This window comes from Neolamprologus brichardi, chromosome 3 (assembly GCF_056152115.1).
Source record: "Neolamprologus brichardi isolate AB-2024 chromosome 3, ASM5615211v1, whole genome shotgun sequence".
Classification (NCBI taxonomy): Eukaryota; Metazoa; Chordata; class Actinopteri; order Cichliformes; family Cichlidae; genus Neolamprologus; species Neolamprologus brichardi.
The window spans coordinates 40,145,708-40,166,769 of NC_142106.1; the positions used below are offsets into that span (position 1 = coordinate 40,145,708).

Consider the following 21,062-nt stretch of genomic DNA (forward strand, 5'->3'; position numbering starts at 1 on the left):
CTTTGGATTGCGTTCCTCTTCTGCCTGGCTTCAAGAATATGAGAGTCATCCTATGAGGTATCCTGGCATATCCACAGACATTCGTGGTGGCATTGATAAATGTCATTCCTTATCACTTTTTGCACTCATGCAGCCAAGTATCATCACAGGCTCACCTCCATGCTTCACTACTGGGAGCATGCATTCACCGTTAGTGGTCCTTAAGTAGTCCATCTAAGCTGAACTCGTTTATCTTGCTTTCATCTTACCGGAGCATGTCTTGCCGATATTCAACAGGCTTCTTCTTTTAAGGATATTTATCAAAGTTCGATCTCATAGTTTTCTGCCAAAAAGTAAGTATTGTTAATCAGCAGTTGCCTTCTGATTGCGTAAGCTTTCACAGAAACTCTGATTTCCAGCAAACTCAGAATTCCTTTGCCAAATATGAAGCAATTGCCTTGATCTTCAGAGCTAGACTGTTCAAATGCTGTACTGTCCTTGGAGTGTTTTTTTTTTTAGAAAGAAAGCCATTGAGACTCTGATTAGTGGTACTAAGGCTCCCTCTATATCCCTTGATTACTGCTTATGCGCCTCTACTTATTTTTAGCAATGCACCGATCTTCCTATATACTTTTACATCTTCATGAAATCTCACAACCAGACTTTTAAATTCCCCTTCCTTGTTTCTTCTACCCATGTATTTCAACTGGTGTTTTAACCTATATGTCAGGGGGTAAAATGCTAAATATAGCCATTCACAGTATTTGCTTTTGATTGCTCATAAGAGGAAATATTCTAGATCTTTACATTTTTATCCACCATGCAAAACAAATTGGTCTGCTTCCAAATTCATTCTACGTACTATACTGATATTAACCGCAAACATATAGTTGCAAAAAACTATTCTCAGCACCAACAAAAATAAAAAGTCCTGCAGCACATGGCCACCACAAGGTCTTATGTTCACATCGTAGAGCCAGTCTGGGATTACATAAAGACTGGGAAGCACATGAAACAGCCTGAATCCTGAACCATCACAAAAAACTACCTCGAAAAGAAGTCAGCAAGCGTGAGCAACTATTTTCAACTAAAGAGAACATGTTCTACTAACTATAGCAAGTTTAACCAAACGTCATCATTGGAAGGACCTCACTGGCAACAAAGTAGAATAACATGTACCTTTTCATTAAAGCTATTCTTGGAAATCTTTCTGTTTGCTGATGTAAAATCCACTCTCCTGTTTCAAACAGCCGTTAGACTGAATCATCACGGTGGCTAATCTCGTTGACGAACCAAGAAGCTGTTTCGAACACTATTTTTTATACAGTGCAAACAATGGGCTTGGAACAAGACGAAAAACTTCATTTGAAACACTACCATTAAACCACACGTCATTTACAAATAATTTAAATGTTTTAAATCACTTTTATGGCTCACTTATTGTGCTGCTGTGTTTTTGTCTGACCTTTATCTGACCTCTTTATCTGATTCAGCTGACGGTACTAAGTTGATATTTTTGACCAGGTCTGCCTGTTAACAGAGGCTAGTTCCTAAATAAGTTAATATAAACCTTTTGGTTAACCCTAACTTTGCAAGTATTGATTTGTAGTTTTTGCCATGTAGTAGGCATCAGTACAATAAGCACTTTATATGTTCCCACCCACATGCCTACATCGTTCACACTAATATCCGACAGTGGGCGACCACTCTGCTAGCGTGTGAGAGGATTATGGTGAAAATCTCATGCCAAATGTGAGACTTGGCAGCCATGAAAACACAATCTAATGAGATGAAATCACATTTCATTGCAAAATGTCTTGCTCATATGCGGCGCTACTTGACAAGCGTCTCAATCCCATATCGTTATATTATTTTTGGTTTGAAGTGCACTACCACTCTACGTCCATTCTCTACAAAGCTGCCCTGAGGGCAATTATCCCCAGACACAATCACTGCCTGCACGGTCCACCCGCTGTAACTCCATAGAGAGAGCGAGGCTTGTTGTTGTTGTTTACCAAGGGACCTCTTGTCCTTGTGGTGTGACCTCTAAACCTCTGGTGAGCCATGCGTGAGAGTGTGTGTGCAAGTCCGCTCTGTCTGCTGGGGGTTGGAGTGTCAGGGAAATTCACAGCCTGTGCAAAAGCAAAAAGGCTTTTAGCATTGATTCTTTCACCCACCCAGTGCGGGGTGGATCAGAGGGCATGGGAGGGGGTGTGACATATGCGTAGTATTTGATTACGTTTGAACAGAGGCCGGTAACTACTTGGTTACAGTTTTTATGCTAAGCTAAATTACATTAACTTTATGTCTATGGCTCCTACGGCACCAGCAAGAAATCAAGTCAAACTATCTATCAGGGGTGTCAAACATAAGGCTTGGCGGCCATAATCGGTCCGCCAAAGACTCCAAACTGGCCTACTGGAAAATATGAAGAAGAACACAGATTTTCCTCCCATAGCTTTTCATACAATACCAAAGTACCTGAGTAATAGCTAAACATTCAAATGACAGGAAACTTTTTTCACTATAGAAATATATCATTTTTACAGTGGGTCCACAGTAAAAAAAAAAAAAAAAAAAAATTAACAAAAACTTAGCTAAGAGAATTTTATTGTGTAATTTTATAAAAAAAATTTCATCCATTTACTCCAGCAGCATTTCTCTGTTATGTAGAAAAAGTGAGATGTGCTGTTGAAATTGCACTTTTTTACATGACGCTATCTCAGGGATTCAATGTGTAGTTAAACTTCTTTACACTAACAGAAAAGTGGTTTCACTTGTCTAGCCGGCGTAAGGTCTAAGTGGGCTGTATGTGGCCCACAATGTAAAATGAGTTTCACATTCCTGCAGGATATGAAACAATATCTCTTCTGATTATATTCTACAGTAAATATGTTAACATGTCATCTTATATTTCAGCTTATTTTCTTTTGCTATGTATGTTTTATGAACATTGTTAAGTTGATACAAAAAAAGATCTAACCCAAAACGTCAATAGACTGTATCTGCATACGTGGAAAATATATTTCCGTTGCCCAAGGGGTGGTAGGTCAGTGACAGTGAGTGCATTATTGAACCATGTAATCGATGGTCTGGGTCACGGCACAGACGGTACTGCTGGCAGGCAAGGCAGCTATGTGGGGAAAACTGGAAATGCTTGCTGGAAGAATGGATTAACCCTCATGCTAAATGCTAAATGGCTGTTTTAATAATAACTGCACTGAAAATTTAGACCCTCATGTAATTTAAGGGGTGTTTTCTGTAGTTTGGTACAAACACACATGTGGACCTAATTTGTTGCTCTTTGGTAATTTTCTTCTATAAACATCTAAAACTTTAAAGAAAACAACCCCTTTGGTCTAGCTAGGTTACTGAAAAAACAGGCTATGTGCTGAAATGATTGTTTTTTAGTTGACCCAAATTTAGTGAGTTGGTCTGTTATTTGCTCAGCCTATGCAAAACTTCCCGTCTACCTCAGGAAAAAAACCTAACAAAGATTAATGAGGTCAACTGCAGCTATGGAAAAGCACAGACTCAGTACCACAGATCAGATCTCAGAGTGATACATTTTACTGAAGCACGCAGCCTGAATTCTGAGTACTGTTTTGGGAAACTTGTTTCAGCAGTCTGCTGAGGGTTCAGACAGTAGAGTTAGAGCCACTCTTCCCTTCTCCCACCCATTCTCTCTGAGTAGTTCAATATTTGATGCCACTCCTAAGTGATATTGTTTGTAGCTCCACACTGATGGAAAAAAAAAAGATGCTGGTCCTTGTGCCCAGAACTAAGTGTACCAGACTAATACAATTTTCCCTGCAATGAAAAACATGCACGTTCTAAGGTCTATTATTAAACTGTAGGAGATTCACCTCAACAACATCAAGAAAGCTGCTGTTCTTTTAAGCTAACTTTAAATGCTGATAGTTTTTTGTCCACAGCTTATTGTAAAAGGCTGCACAAGGAAACACTTTCAGTCCACTGGTTAATTGCTCCATATAGCTTAACCAGAATTCTGACCACGGGGATATAAAAAGGGCTGAGAAATCAACTGACAGCATTTCGCCGTCTCCCAGATAGGCCGTTTCATGACCTAAGCAAAAGGCTGACACATTTACGCTGTCTCTTTCCCACAGCAAATTCTGTCTGCTTAAATATCTGCTTAGCCTCACAGACCTAGAGTGACATACAATGTTGACAGGAAAACCCAAAGCACTTATTTTGGGCCTCAACATGTCTCACAAAGAACAGCACTTATAAAGCTAAAAATCACAAAGGAGTTCATAAGAGGAGAGAGAGGATTAGGGACGATGGGGAAAACAATGTAGAAATGGTAACAGAGGGTTTCCAGGGAAAAAGCACCCACAGGAGAGAATGAGATATCTGAAGAAGAGAGTCTGCAGGGATGGTACGGTACAGAATTGACATACAGCACATCGGCGCTTAGGAAATGTATACATAAGGGACACACTGGGCACAAGAGTTGCCTCCAGGCTGTTGGAATGAGAACAAACATATTGTTTTGGAGCAGGGGGAGATACAGAAATTAGAGGAGTAACTCACCAGAGTCAGCAAATTCTGAAGGGACAATGAACGAAAGAGAAATAAGAAGACAGAAACAGAGACAAGATAAATCCAGGTGATATTTAGTCCAATAGCGAACATTTAATCATTGATAGGTATTTCCAAGATGAGAAAGGGTTGTGTTAAATTAAATATCATTAGCTCTTCATTCATGGGATTAAATTAACTCAAAACTTATTTTGGACGTCTTTGCAGAGAGTTAGATGAGAAAGCAGGTACTACTCCTCTGTTTTTAGGCTAAGCATTAAAAGGGACAGAAGGAAGGAGATGCTAGCTTAGCTCATGTAGCATGTAGCTCATGTAGCATGTAGCATGTAGCTCATGTAGCATGTAGCTCATGTAGCATAGCTAAAAAAAAAACACTGTTACTGTTATCCTATGTGTAGCTATGTCCTGTTAATAACAAATAAATATGAGTGCAGTTATTCTCATCTAACTCTGGGCAACAAAATGAATAATCATATCCCCATGATATGGCAGAAACATATACATTGCCACACATAGATTTAAAATCTTAGGTTTTACATGTTTAGATATAAAATGCACTTTGCAATGAAGGCATACGCTGAAGAAACAACACAGATAGATTATATTCAAACTACTTTTTGTGGTCAATACAGACAAAACAGAGCAGAAGAAAGGAAGCTCTAACCTAATGTCCTCAAATTAAACTTGTCTTCCCTTGAAAATATGATTTATATCATATTGTTGCTGTTATTTGCTTTTTGTCCCCATAATGTGTAAAAACACTTCAGTCCCCACAGTGTTTGCAATACAACGACCACACACACACACACACACACACACACACACACACACACACGGACACACACATCTAACAAACTCTAAATCACTAAAACTCTAATAACCAAAAGCTAACAAGCTCTCAGTACTGGCACAAGAGCCTTTCAGCACTGAAGCCTGAACAACTTATTTTGAGAAATGCGAATGAAAAATGTATGGAAGGAGCCCTGCCAGCTCCCCACGTCCCTGCTGAGCTACACTTAATGCCTAAGAGCACACAAGGACACACAGCACAAGCCTCCAACTAAAATGGATGCACCTGTTCGTCTTTCTCTATGCTGTAAGCTCACCCAGTAAACGCTCCTTTGCATTAATGATGCCAGTAAATGTTTATAGAACATATTTGCTCATCTCCCAATAGGGTCTGTCTTGATTGGGCCTTCGCAGTCCTGCAGCCAATGAAGTTGTTAAGAGTTCCAAGGAAATGAGGCCTCTGATAAGTGCTTTTTCAGATGTACTTAAGTCTGTACTTATCACGGGTACATGTCCATTGGAGTACGAGGAAAACTTTCCGATGTGCTACATGGAAATTTCAAAATAATACATGCAAATCATCGGAAGCCCAACGTGTTGCTTTTGTTCTTGACAATAATGAATTCATTGATTGTGTCATGTCACACTGTAGCTGTTGTTTCAGCGAATTAATTTCCAGCCGTTAATTTGCCAGAAGACCTCATCAATCAAATTTGGTATGTCCTGCCATCTCGGCTGCTTTCATACTAAAGTAGGTTTGACCATTTTAAAAACTTTTTTTTTGGCAAATAGGAACTTATTTTGGACACAAATAAATAAATCAGTTAAAACCAAGAGAAAATAAAGAATTCAGTTCATATCTTGCACGCATAACTTAGCTTAACTTAGTGAATACTACTATCAGATGCCTTGAAAAAGACACTAAGAGAACCCAACTGGGTGGATTATGTGTAACATGTACATATATACATGCATGCATATACAACAGTGGTCTTACAGACTTGCACTCAGGCTGTGATTTACCATTAATCACTACGATGGGATGATGAATACACTCAGAGACAGGACGCCTTGGGTTCAGTGTACAACAGCGATTTGATGCATGTTAATGGGCACTTTAAGGCTTATTAATCTTTCCTGAGCTGACTCATTCCAAGCTTGGCTTTCAAGCAAAGTAAAGTCATTTCAGAGAAAGCTGAAATGCCTCTGGACTACAGAGCAGCCAATTGCTAATGCAGTCCTATCAATCCAGAAGGAAAATATTAATTCTGTTTTTGTGCTAACACACATTGCTGTAGGACCTATGCGATATTTTACTGTGTATTGACAGTGATACTTTTTTTCAGCCAAACAAACCAAACTGAATGTAAACTTTCATGAAAACCAAAAAGGTGGAAGAAAAAGATGAGGAAAAATGACATCGGCTAGTAAGATGGATTCAGCATTTAACATTAATATTCATTTTTAAGGATTAGGATTCGTCACCCTCCTCAAACCCCTGCTCCCTGTTTGCTTTTCATAAACATTTTTCATTTTTCCTTCATCACGTTCAGGATGGGTTGAGAATGACACCGCGCCTCACCCGGCATATTAACATATTCATCCCCTGTGCCGAGCACTGACGCTGACGCCTTTTTTTAACGTTTTTCTTAGCTAAGCTAATGGACTTGGATTAAAGGAGAACGGTGTTTCACCTCAGCCCCGAGTGCATTTTGTCTTACATGGACCGTTTTTTTTTGTTTTTTTTTATGTACAAACAACACAGGGACTGTACAAGTACTTTTCAATGTTAACAGTGGAGCTTCTGTGTTTAAAGAAGTACGCGGGGAGCTTGTGAATAGATAAAAGCCAACATTTTCGTCATAACACTCTGTTATGTTATTCATTGGTTAAGAAAATGTGAGCTCAACAGCACTCTTCCTGTGGAAGAAATTACATGTTTTTAGTTAATCCACTTCTGACACATCTCAAAATACAATTTTAAGAGTTAAAGACAAGAATGAAGACAAGATCCAGGCTCGGTCAATCTGGAAATACACAATGTTGGACAGTTAAAAAAAAAAAGAATATCTGTGCTGTATGTCTTTTGTGTTAAAAACTTCTTTTTGTGTGCAGTTTACCTTCACTTAAAGGGTCCAACGTGTGGATCATCAGCTGGAAAATGCTGTTCCGCATCAAGCTGTTGTGCAGCGAGGCAGAACTACCTCCCCTTTGAAGGCGAGGCCGCGCCTGTGAGAGGAGACAAGCGTCAGTCAAATATTCTGCTACTGCTTTCAGTATCCAGTAAATGTCCTTAATGCGAGCTTAAAGCCATTTCTAATCCAAGAGTATTGAGCTAAATGTGGGAAAACCACGCTGTTTTGTAGGCTTTTTCATTTTTACATTAGAGGGAAGATCATTCTAGGGACTTTAACTGTTGTGAAAATCCACAACATTTTAATTACAGAAAGAAGGATTCGTGTCAATGCAATGTTTGTCCATGAGCATATGATGTGCTACCACCTTCAATTATGCTTCCAGTTGGAATATGATTCCCTAATCCTCTTTTACATAAAAAACCCTAAGCAGAACCTGCAAGCGAGTTTAAAAAAAATCATAAAGTACTACAGCTTCTTAAAAATATAAGCTTCGTGGGCTTGTCACAGGCATTTACACTTAGTGTGGCATTTTTTTAGTTCCTTTTGCGGAAGAAAAAAAACAAAAAAAAAAACAACCCTCGCCAAGGTCGCTCCAGCAGCCGAGGTGGAACTTGAGAATTGTGGGAAATTAGGCACCGTTGCAGGTGACAGCTGCTTGCTGCGAATGTGTCCACCTTTGGCTCATCAGAGGTGATGCGTAGGCAAAGGAGGTGTCAGGTGCTAATTCACAGCCTCCCATGGGTGTGAGCGGGAGGCAAGAGAGACAAGCGGAACGGCACGACTCGTGTGAGGGTTAGAAAGTTGTAGATTCTCAGTACGACACCAGAGAAAGTCCGTCTGCTGTTTTATCTGCGTTCTCTGCATTCGGGATGGAAGCTCTTGTGCCTGCTGGAACTGCGTAAGCATTAAAAGTGTTTTTTCAGAATCCAGGCTTCCTCCTCGATTGCCTTTTACATGCTGCGCCCAAATGCAACTGTTGCAAAGGAAGTGCTTTGGGAAACAGACGGAGCTACTCTCGGCACAGAGGGAGGCTGAGGGTTAGAGATAACAGTGTACATGTCTTCTTCACAGTATGGCGGGAGAAACAGAAGTTGCTCTAATACATCTACACAGAAACAGGGACAAACACAGAAGAAGACGGGGGAGTGTCAATCAGACAGGACCTACCGACAACTTGCCGTCATCCTCTGGCGCCCCAGGACTTGCCTTCTCATCCAACACAAAGAGAAGAGGAAGTATAAAAGGGGGGGAAGAGGAAGAGGAAGAGAAAACAAGACACAGATGTGAAGCAAGCCTCACACAACCACAGAGACAAGACGACGAGACAGTAGAGAAAGACATTACGGCACAGTAACAGTGACGGTGACGACTGACTGTGATGCAAGTGGACAAGACTTGAGGGACAGATTCCTCCCCACTGCTGTGCCTGCCTACTGTGTCAGTCACAAGCTGAGCAGGATTAGAACGTGTCGACTTAAATTTCCTTGAAATACATTCAAATATGTCATTTCGATTTGAGTCATTTAAATCAAGGCTGTCAACTCGCATCAGAATTTAAGGTGCCCCTTGTTGCTGTGTGAAAGTATAGGCGAAGAGTTAAGGCGGCTTGCTATGGCAAGATGGTTGTTTAATACTGAGATTATTAAATGCGGTTACTCGCATGTATTGAACTTTAAAAGCAATTTCTTAAACAAATAAATGTAAAAAAAACAAAAAAACAACAAAAAACAAAACAAAGATGGAGGTGGTGGAGTACACAGGGTTGCCCAATCAGCACTAACCTAGATAAAAGATGGACATGGCAACCATGATGTCATCCGCAGGCCTGTTGTGAAGCCACAGGCTGACTGTTTTTGCTGTACGCGTCGTTGCGTTTTGTCAAACAAGGAGCAGATCTGACTGAAGAGCTCGTAGGTTAGCGATTTGTGGAACGCATGCATCACCCTCCTTTATGACTAATTTTTATTTTATTTTTTACGATACTACAAATTTAACAATCTAGGCTGTAAACTCATCAGGACCGTTTTTACTGTCGCCACAGTCAAATGAAATGAGGAACGTATAGACTTCTACACAACCAGACCTCTTTCGTACTCAAACATTAGAAAAAATGTCCATTTATGGCATTTCTGCATTGGCTTTTCACCCAGACGCTATGCCCATCTTTTATATACATTCTATGGTCCAGACGAGAGGTATTTTTGGTGCAGACAGACCTCTTATATATGGTTTGGCGGACCTAGACACACACATACACTCACTCACTCATGGCAAAAGAAAAAAAACCCACAGGTTGCCTTACAGAAATCTGTTACTTTAGCCATTATTTACCAAAGGCTCTATCAGCTCAAACTTAACAGTGAGTGAGTTTGAAAAAGGGGCGTACTTGATTTATAGCAAAAAATAAAATGTAACACAGTAATAACTTTGCCTCAGTTATTTCGTCGCCATGATTGTTCAGAAATAAGACATCAAAATTAAAATGAAGACATATACTGCCTGCACATACTTAGTCATAAAAAACTATTAAAATGTAGAGACAAATGTGTTTACTTGTATAGGTAAAGGTAAAGATCAAGTTAAACCTGGAAAACAGAGATAATGATGGTTTCCAAATAATGTACCAGTTTCAAAGGTTTCCAGTTGTTATGCAAGCTACCTTTAAAGTTCTTTGAGCCCTTTACTGAGGATTAGACGGAAATAGCAAGCTGTCCTGTAATTTAAAAAAGGACCTACTAGCATCTTATTAACATGTGGCATCTGTCTTTATGCAATCTCTGTGGCAGCTGTTTTAATGTGAGAAGTTGGGCCGAAGCTTCGTATTTATAACTTCTGAGACTCTTAAGAGAGTCGTACTGATCAGCTCATCTAACTCTCACCAAGTAAGCACATAAGTGTGTTCTGCCAGTTTTAATGTGAAAAACTTTCGTGCCAAAGAGACTCGAGCCTTTTTAACAATCGCTCGATTTTCCTGCCATCGTTCTCAGCAGGCCTTTTTGGCATGTACAGCAGAGTACTGTAACACAGTTTATTTTTGAAACAAAAGCCTTTCACCAACTGCCTGACAGAACTGTGCTCACTTCATCTCCAAAAATGTGTGCGAAATAACAGTCGCTTAAGGCCTCTGTTTCTAACTGCAAGAGAACAAACACAAAGCTTTTGTTCAGATCTTAGAACACCGAGGCTTTGTTTCGCTGCCTACACGGTTTCAAACAGCAGTGTGTAGAAAGAGGCGGCACTGGTGTGCATTGATAAGGTGCAAGATGTACAATGAAATTCAGACGCCGGTTCGGTTTGATCTTGTGAGGTTTTTTTTAAAAAAAAACGCACAAATTTCAAGACAGGGCCTGCAAACTTGTCAACACGCTGATTAATTTTCTAAATGACGCTGCATTCAATTAAACTTTTTTTTTAAAATCTGCTAACTGTACACGAAGCAGGGGTGGGATGTTAACAGATTTCTTGTTTTTATGAAAAAAGAGCAATAAATTGAGTCGCTTTCGTTTTGATAATAAGACAGAAACTTTTAAACTAATTAAATTGAACATTAAAAAAAACGCTGGACTTGTTAGCGTGCTCTATTTATAAGAAAAATCCCCACTGCAGTCCCTGTGAACGTCATTACCCACCACGTCCCACTGTATCCCGCTGTTTCTGTTTAACAGCTCATAATTTACCATATATTAGTTTTGCTGCTGTGCGGCAACTGAACAATTGCAGAAACGAGAGAGCTGAAATTAAACATTTTGCCCCAAAAATTAAGCAGAAGTTGAGCTAATCCTGAGATTTTCCACAAAGCTATTCCACTGTAACCCCCTCCGCCCCATCTTCAGGGTAATTCACTGCACCGTCTAGCATAATTATTCTATTTAACTCCCTCAAATTCAAGTTAGGAGGGTTAGCAGAGAGCAGGTGAATGTGCCAGATAGAGATTATGCCATGGGTCGCTCATTAAGCCAGCGTTAAATATTATGACTAATAATCACATAGGGAGATTAGTATGTTCTCTGGAGTTTTTGTGTTCCCTAATACCCCCGGCTCTGCTTTCCAGCTCTTACGTAATGTCACATCAGGATCATTCTTGGAAGCGGATCAGCAATGGGAGATAAATGTCCCTCCACCGCCGTATGCATGTAACACTGCTTTGTGCAGAATTATCGATGAAGGGTGTGACATCCTGCAAAAAATACCTCCACTTTTAACCACGAAGAAGGGACTTTCAGAGGAATCTGAGCAGATGCTGCAGGCAGAGCTGGAACTCCTGAATTTCCAATATTAGTGGTGGATTATAGGTTTTCTCATATGCAATCAGAGAGCACAAAAGTGGTCTATTTCTGGAGGAATTTGATTTGCATTTCCTTTATGCTTTGACACCCAAGCCAAATTACACAGGAGAATAATAATAGCTTTTTATACAGTATCGAGTTTGCCAGCGATCGAGTTTGATTAAATCCATCACAGCTGCAGATGATTCTTTATATCTCTATCCTCATTATTACACTCTACGTATATTACAAAGTGCGATAACAGTAGAGACATAAAATTGTTGAATTCTTAAGAGCCACTGTCCGTATCATCTCCACTTAATTTCCTCAGATATTATTGTATTCTAGTGGCTAAAATACAGTTATAGTCTTAGCAAAATTTCACATGAGAAACTAGGAGAGTTTTAAAAACTTCTTCCTTTAGCCATGGTTTAAGATACAAATGTTAAAGTCAAGATCTATGGAAAATAATAGCTCTCATATCTATAAATAGTTCGGTTAGAAATTGGAAAATCTCTGACTCTGTCTAATGTTTCCTTAAATATTTTTATTGAATAGTTTAGGAGGTAATCTGCCATAAAAACCCAAAGTATTAAAATTGGTACTGAGGATTATCCACCGTCCAAACGCATGCATGTTAGGTAAACTGCTGATTCTAAATTGGTTGTAGGTGTGAATGTGAGTGTGAATGGCTGTCTGTCTCTCTGTGTTAGCCTAGTGACAGGTGTTCCCGCCTCTCACCCTATGGCAGCTGGGATAGGCTCCAACCCCACCGTGACCCTGAACTGGAAAAACTGAAGAAAACAGATGGCTAGATTATCTATAGACTGTATGGGAGCATCACACATACACTGATACCTGCTAAATATTGTGATGTATAAATCCTGTTAAATCCAGAACTGAATTTAAAATCCTTCTCCTCAAACACACAGTCTTGAATAATCAGGCCCCATCTTATCTTAAAGTCCTCCTAGAACCATATCACTCTAGAGCACTTCACTCTCAGACTGCTCATTTACTTGTGCTTTCTTGGATATTTAAAAGTAGAATAGGAGGCAGCGCTTTCAGCTTTCAGGCCTCTTATTCTTTCCTTCCTTTTTAACAAAGCATGTAGTCAGGACTGGATCAGGTCACCCCGAATCCTCCCTTAGTTGCGCTCCAATAGGCCTGCAGTGTTTCTTCTCTACCTTTTTTCACTCACTATCTGTTTACACACCGCTCTACATGGAATCGTTGGTTATTATTAATCCCTGGCTCCCTGTCTTTTGTCCTGTCTCCCTCCCCTCACCTCCAATCAGTCGTAGCAGCTGGCTGCCCCACCCTGATAGGTCTACTAGAGGTTTCATCCTGTTAAAAAGGAGTTTATCCTTTCTACTATTGCCAAGTGCTTGCTCATGGCAGGTCATGTGATTGTTGGGGTTTCCTCTATATTATTGCAGGGTCTACATTAAGAAGCGTGTTGAAGCAACATTTGTTGTTTTTTGGAGCTATATAAATAAAATTGTATTAAATAAATTGGAACAATACTAGAATTTTACTCATGACCTGAGAATAGACTTAAATGCTCTGTTAGCACACTTGACTGAATAAGTCTTGTTGTATGATCGATAACTGACATAAAAATCTTCCAAAAGGCATTAACACCACAAACACGGTGCGGTTTAAGGACTCGGCCCAAACAGGCCTTTCACATTTTGATTGCTGTCACGAGCAAAAAGTGATACTACAGTAAATCTTAGTTTAGCAGTCAAAGCAGAGACGGACACACTAAAAATAAAGCATATGTAAGTCTGTCTAGACCGCCCAGCTTGCTGAGTGAACTTAAAAAGTGAAATCTTGCACAGCTCCAGGCGATTGCCTGCAAGTACTTAGAAGGCAGCCTGTCTGTCAGAGCATGACAGAACACCCTTTGAGATTTGTCCATCTAGACTCATCGTGTTAGAGCTAAACTGTTGAGCAGCACGACTGAGCAGCATCTCCCTCCCTCCTTTTCTCTCTCTCTCCCCCATTTTGCTGGGAGACGATAATGATGATCTTCAAGGAATGGAGAGAAAAGATGCACAACAAGTCAAGAAGCCATCCACTTGCTAATTAGTAACCCCTTCATTTTTCTAACAAGCAGAACTAATTACAGGAGCTGCCACGACACTGATTTCCCACAAGGCAATGCTCACCAGAACTAAGCCAAAATTGCCTGCTCTTATCCCCCTCCCCCCCTTCTCATGAACCAATCAGACTGAGACTTTTGGGAGACAAACTGAGTAACAAAAAAAAAACAAAAGAAACAAAAACGCTGTGTCATTACAGCAAGCGAATGTAATCACCCAAAGCTAGGTTTGATCAGACACAAGTACTTTTTGTCATTCTCCTGATATTATATATGCTTGTTCGAAAGCCACTTTTTTGTGTAACAATATTGGAATAATAATGTTCCAAAACATGACTTATTCACAAGATTAAACACTGACTGTGAGAGTCCGATGTAATGTTTTAACTGAATAAATGCGAGAGGTGGACCCTCTGCAAGACTGATCAAGTCTGCGGTTTGTCGTTCCCATCAGATCAGAGCAGGTTTTGATCTGCAGATGGAGAAGAAAACTGATGCAGGTTCTTTGTTTTTAAGACTGATGCACTCTGCTCCAGATTTTTTATTTATTTTTTTTTTTTTTAAGTTGCACTTCCTGGATGATTCGCAGCCACAATTGATTAAAGTTGAATCCTTTTTCAGTCAGTCTGTGGTGTCAAAAGACTTTATTTTACAGGGAGCTGTGGTTCACAACAGGGACAACCAGGAAAAAACTTGGATACTTGTCCAAATTTAGTTGCTCTTAAGCAGCTAAACAACCGTGTTGAGCTGCTTGAGAGCACATCACTAAAAACACATCGAGTGCAACCTGCAATGCTAGTCCGGGCAGGCAACCTAAGCTATACAGATAACATGCCTTGCTCTGCTGTTGTCATACACAAAAAACAAGCTTCCAACTTTGGGAAGGAGCAAGTAGCAGTAGAAAAACCCTTAAACATTACAAAGATTTTAGTTGAATGAGTAAATAAACATGCTTGCTTTGTATTGTGGGATAGTTTTGACAGTTAACAAATCTAACCTGCATGGTATATTGAAGCTTTGCAGACCGATGATCGCTAACCATCGGACATCAACTTGTCTGCCATCTTGGATGTGTAATAATCATGGTGACAATGTAAGCCCCATAGTCTCACGGGCCTTGAGTCTAGCCTACGACCATCTGGCAACCATTGCTTTTAAGGGAAACGTTTTTTTAAAAAGAGAAGAGATCTCAGATGGTTGTCGTTTGCATGCATATTTTGACTGCCTTTTCAAGTTTCACTACTACTTAACTAGCAGTTCGCAAGTGTTTGCAGACAAGTTGGCATCCTCCATGCAAACTGGAGACTTGCACAGCAATCTGCTAGCGACCTAAATAATCATAAGGAGGTTTTTTTTGTGGAGTAGTTTTACTTAGCAACAACAAACAACCTAAAGGAACCACCGCCCAACCAGTCAGGGAATTAACATTTACTTTTCTTGTGACCAGAGGTTGTATGTATGCTCAAGCAATGAGGCCTTTGCACTGTGGGACAGGCTGTGTGAACAGCAGGTTTCTGTGCTGATGTGAATGACACCTCGAAGCTTACATGTTTTTAATTTAATCCAGCACATAATCATCTGTGTTTTCTGATGAATCTTGTATTATTCTTTTTTTAAATTCCTCTTTAGAAGGTCAAAAACCAACAAAGAGTCCATAACTGAGCTCTTTCCAATTTCCTCAGCCCATCTGTGGCACTTCATGCCAAGTCCATCTATTCCTGCTCTTCAAAAGTCACTCACGAATACAGTCTTTTTTTTTTAAATGTCTCATTTCCTCAAACAGTTGGGCAGTGTCATTTTTTAGCAAATATTATTCGAACAGACATAAAGATGGATTTGTTGCAGACTATTTTAAGCAGTGGATTACTGCACATTTGGCACTCTGACAGAGTTTGTGGGTTGACTTAAAATAACTTACAGTGACGCTGTTTATGCCGAGCATGCCAAGTAATGCATTGCTGGGAATTACTGATGCTTTTTAATGGTTGCTTTAATGCACAGAGGAAGGCACACATTTCTTTTTAGCAGTACAAATATGTGGTGCAGGCACCTCACAGCAAGAAGGTCCCGGATTAGAAGCCCGGCCGGAGGGAGTCTTTGCATGTTCTCCCTGCGTGGGCTCTCTCCGAGTACTCCGGCTTCCTCCCACAGTCCAGAGGTTAAGTGGCAATTCTGAATGGGCTGTAGGTGTGAGCGGTTCTCTGTATCTCTCTGTGTTAACCCTGCAAAAGACTGGTGTACCCTGTCCACGGAGTTTCTTTAGTTAGTTTTAGTCTTATGGGACACTTTAAATTAATAACAGATTTCATCATTAGCTGAGGTGTGCTTAATTTTGCATTCACATTGCAGTCATCGTTGTCAGGATTTCACGTCATCTTTTTCCATTAAGGCTCCAACTCTTATTTGATCGCACCTCATCCAAACAGTCTTGACTATTGATCTGTTTTGTTGAATTGTCAGCAGACAGTTACCTCCCATCTGACGCAAAGTGCACGCACACACACAAACACACACAGCGGGGCTTTGTAGAGGAGGTGGAGGCAGAAGTATGCGGAGGAAGCTTCCTCCAGGTCAGTCCATTTGGCCAGCTGACATTTAGTGCAGACAGGGTAATATGCTGATAAGAGCCCCTTTCAGGTCACCTTGGTAAGGCTTGAGTTAAAATGGACTTGGGTTGAAGGGCAGCCACATGCACCATCTGTCTGTGAGTGATGGACATACCAAGTGTCAGACCTCTTAAATAAGAACAGCGGAGGAGAACCTTTCAGCGGATTCACGGAGCCCCAGAGCATTTTCTAATTAGCTCATTAGAGACTGTCTGATTGCAATCACTTCAATTTTAAGAGTTTACTCTCTTAGATTTAGTTTTAAACTGTCTCTGCGGTTATCCGTGCGATGTCAGGTCTGTGCGCAGCTGTGAGATCTATACAGGAGCGCTGTGTGTGGCGCAGACATCATCAGTCTGGATTTCACAAATTACGGGTATTACATGAACCACAACTCAGAGCTGATGTAATGTTCAGCTGCTGCAGCTTAGCGGTCCTGATGCTGAGGGTCAAAAATCCCCGTAAGGAAGGAGCCGAGTACGTAAGCCTCGCCAGTCTTCGGCCACCTCCCGCCATATGTGCCATTTCCTTCTCGCTGGGGGCGTGTGTGTCAGTCATTTCATACACCCCTGAGGCAGGCATCTGGATGCCCTTCACATGATGCTTTTACAGTGCAGTTACATTATTTAATCGACCCCACTTTAAAAATAGCCCTTGATCAATAAAGGCTTTGAATTTCTTGCAAGCTTCAGCGGTTCACCTTCAGGTTCTCCCTTGGAAAAAAAAAAAACAACACACACACACACACACACACACACACACACACACACACGCTCTCGTATGACATTTTCAAGAACTGCTTTACCTCTATCAGAATCCTGCAGTACTAAATGTGGAAATCCCTCGACTTTTATGACCTTGAGTCACCAGAGCAAGGTTCAGAAAGAACCCCATCATTGTGTGATCGTGAGTTTTAGAGCACAAACCTTACAGTATGAACTCAGAACAGTTCATATCATATGTGATGATCCGATACCTGCTAGCCCACAGAGCTAAAATTACCCCAAGGTCCACAAACAAATACGCAAAGAAGTGGCCTCCAATAAAGACAGCTTTAAGGCTGGAGCCAGAGCTGTTCAGACTGTCTAGGTCACATCAGAATACAAACTCATTAAGCTTTAAAGACAAACAGCCTCATGTTACACTCCTCTGTGTTGGCCATTAAATAAAGCAGCATTCAACAATCAGACATTTTGTGTCTCTGCCAATTCTCCACCGCTGAATCAAAGGTCCCATGTTCTGAAAATTCATTTTAGCATTTTTATTTTAAGCTCGGAGATTTAAAAGGAAGAGAAAATATAAGATTGTCTAAAACCTCTGTTGGAGCCAAGTCCAGGCCAATATTTTACTCAGTTACATCATGCCATATTTAAGTATTTGTCATGATCTTTAAGTTTCTATTATAATCTTGATCTATTTATGTTATAATGTAATCGGCTGTGCTCCATAAATTAATCCTGCTTTGTTAGTCTGTTGTTGCAAAGTGTTGATAGGTGTCGTAAAGGGGGTGTGTATTTGGCCCGCATGCGGAGGGGTGTGGGTAAAAGGTTAGGTAAGCAAGCAGGACGTGGAGCAACAGTTTTCTGACCGTCGCCGTTTTAATGTTATTTTTTTGTTGTAACATAAAGGGAATGTAAACGGAGCTCCCACCAGAGGCATTTGTTTTGTACCTTTCGATTTATATGGAAAATAAATGTTTTGCCCCTTTTTTCCTTCACCTCGTTTTTGCTACCGGAAGGCATCCAAGCTACTTAACAACAGCACGAGTCAGAAACTTTACGTCCTGCAGAAACGGCAAAGAAGGACCGAAGGTTGCCGTTACAACCTCTATTGCTCTAGTGCCCCACCAATTACACATCGAAAGGGGAAACTTTACATTATTTTCCACCTCTCACTGCCCGCTACGTCAGAAAGCGCTTGCCAGAGCTGCTTCTCCTTTAAAGTCCATCTGTAAAAGGTCTCAGCTACAACCAAAGCATGCAACATGTCCTGTTGTTAGCTGGAAGAGCAGACACAACACTATTCAGTTGTCCCTTTTAACCCATTTTTTGATGGCAACATCCCAACAACTAAAGGAAAGCTTCCTCCCCTTTATGCCACTGCAATCCGACAACAAACCAAGGATTAAATAGTGAAAGAAACGCAGCACTTTAAGACCTCATGAAACTTCTTGTAATCTTAAATCGCAGTTGTAGGAAATTTCCATAGCCAATGCTCTTCTAAAAATTATGGTTTGTTTTTAAATGCAATGCCACCTGACAAAATCACGATAAATCTGAGCGAAAGCCAACAGCTGTGCTGTCATTTCATGTACATTTACTCAGAGAGTTAGCTAAAAGCAACAATTTATCTTCGCTCAAGCACTTTTTCACATCCAAACAGCAGCTAGACTGGTTCATCTGCTCAGCTGGATTTAACTCTGCAGACACTGAAAAAGCCAGTCTGGATCAAAGCTAATAGAAAAAACCCCAGGAGCATAAAAGCTTGGTGGAATAAAACGTCTCGGGTGGCACTTTGAAATTTGAAAGACACCTTTTGGGGCCATGTGAGCTTCATATAAACTTGTTCAAAAGGGGCAAAATATTGAAACTTTAAAGGAACCTATTCAAAAAGCCATCAGTGAGGGAAACCACTGTAATGTTATGGTATTTCTTTCAAAAATGAATAAAAGGAGATGTTTTTACTCACTTAAACCCTTAAAGCACGTGAGTCTGGTAATCTCACCCTTTAAGCAGATCGCACTTGGGTTGCTCTTGATGGTAAAGCTAACACCAGTGGACTTTAACAAGAACGCAAAGCACTAATATTCAAGTATGCAGAAGAGACGGTGCTGTCCATGGTGCTGCACAAAGCACAGAGACATAACACATAACGAGTCTTTAAATTGACTTGCGGAGATTCAAAACCTTGAGATCTCGGGCTTTACCGCATGAGTGAAGTCAGAGTGATGAACGAGACAAATGAAAGTGACAGGTGCAGTGGCAACTGGCTACAGCGAGCACTGCATTGTTTACAGATTTCTCGCATACTCACCAACGTTCTAATAAATGTGAATTTTCAGTGCCCCAGACAAACTCTCCACCTGCTCCTCATTATCAAAATGGCCAGATTAGTTTTCTGTGAGTCAGCTAATGGATTAATCAACTAATTTTATGCGCTATATGGGAACAAACGGAGTCTCATGAAACTGGCTGCGTCTGAGTGTAGGGAGAAAATTGCAGTTTAATTACATAACTGGTCTCTTTAGGTTAAAGCTGAATTGATGTACGCATCACAGGATGAGATAAGGTAATCCTAAAGGAGATTTATGTGCATAAATTAACTTGGAAGTTTTTGGTATCAAGGGCCATGTGCGCATTTCTTTTTGCTTTGTGAAGATCCTGGAAACGGCCCAAATCGTAACAGCTCCACGGATGGTAAAAATGATAAGCTTCAATGTTTTGTTTTGGGGTTTTTTTTAATTGCTCTAAGCACACAAGTTTATGCATTTGAATACTGCACAGACAAAATACTGTGAGACGAGGTCACCTTCAAATCATTACCGGCAACTGGGGAGGCAGCAAAGAGCCACTGTCCACTCTGATAAGAAAGAAGGGGGAACCCACAATTGACTATTCAGAGCGACATAAAAAAGGAGTCATAGGAACCTGGGGTGTTAATAAAAACTTCAGCTAGTACAATTATAATCACTGAATGCAAATGAATTGAATGTGAACAAAAGCCGAGCTCTAGCAAGGAAGTACGACACAGCCAAGACAGCTTGCAGAGTAATTGCACACAATGGAAGAAGAAACTAAACAGCCCTCCACTCAAGTCTGTAGAAAGTTGACACTGTATGTTTTGATCACTCCATTACTCTCTTTTGAACCTTTTTGTTTTCTTCCCACCTCTATTGACTTGTCTAACTGGCCAACAACAAGGTAAAACCTCCAAAACAGGAAAACTAATTACTGGCTCGACAGTAGCGCTCAGCCCTTCCTCCCTCCTCAGACAATGAGCCACAGCTGGAACGGATGATAAAACTTGGACTCCTCATCGTCATGGTGAGATCAAAGTTGCAGGCTTTCTATTTTTAAATTATTGGACTCTGGCTCTGTTGTTGCTTGCTGCGCACTTGTCTCTCTCTCTCTCTCTGCATCTATTTCTATACTGTATGTGCTCACAAAGGTGTGTCCTGTGAAATGGCACGAACGGATGGAAAAACACAGAAAACTAACCTTTCTTTAAAAAAAATAAAAGATATGAAAAGATTGATGAGTCATCATGCTAAACAATGCTCAGGTATTAGTTGTAGGGTTTTTCTACTAACCATTATGTGAGCATCTCTAACCTTGGGCCTGAAATGAACACACAGAAAGATTATTGACTCCGTCGGCGCCTCTTTTTCATTTTGCTCAAAAGCAAGGTCCTTTCTACAACTTTGCTTTTAAAGGATAAAACCATAAATCTCACTACTTTCAAAGAAGTACACCACCGTGCAGCCGAAGGACAGAGATGAGACGCCCAATCCTCTAGAATCTCGCTGTGCACTGGAAAGTGGGGTTAATGTTTCCTGCGTTTCTGCACAAAACACGCTCTAATTAAAATGCGCATTTCAAGAGGATTTCCCAGA

The 21,062-nt window shown here is 40.5% G+C and overlaps 1 protein-coding gene across 6 annotated transcripts in view; it reads right to left on the reverse strand.

Moving 5' to 3' along the window:
• The window catches only part of LOC102796300 (sodium/potassium/calcium exchanger 2-like), a 46,913-nt gene that overhangs the window by 16,098 nt on the left and 9,753 nt on the right, over positions 1–21,062 (reverse strand). For 2 of the 6 annotated variants that reach the window (XM_087837634.1, XM_087837637.1), the window contains exons 3-5: positions 8,640–8,686; positions 7,455–7,563; positions 4,537–4,551 (exon numbers count right to left, since the gene is read on the reverse strand). In XM_087837634.1, coding sequence (XP_087693760.1) covers positions 4,537–4,551; positions 7,455–7,563; positions 8,640–8,686 — 171 coding nt within the window. The remainder of the gene's footprint in view (positions 1–4,536; positions 4,552–7,454; positions 7,564–8,639; positions 8,687–21,062) is intronic. The other 4 variants (XM_087837635.1, XM_087837636.1, XM_087837639.1 and 1 more) reach the window with 4 other exon arrangements.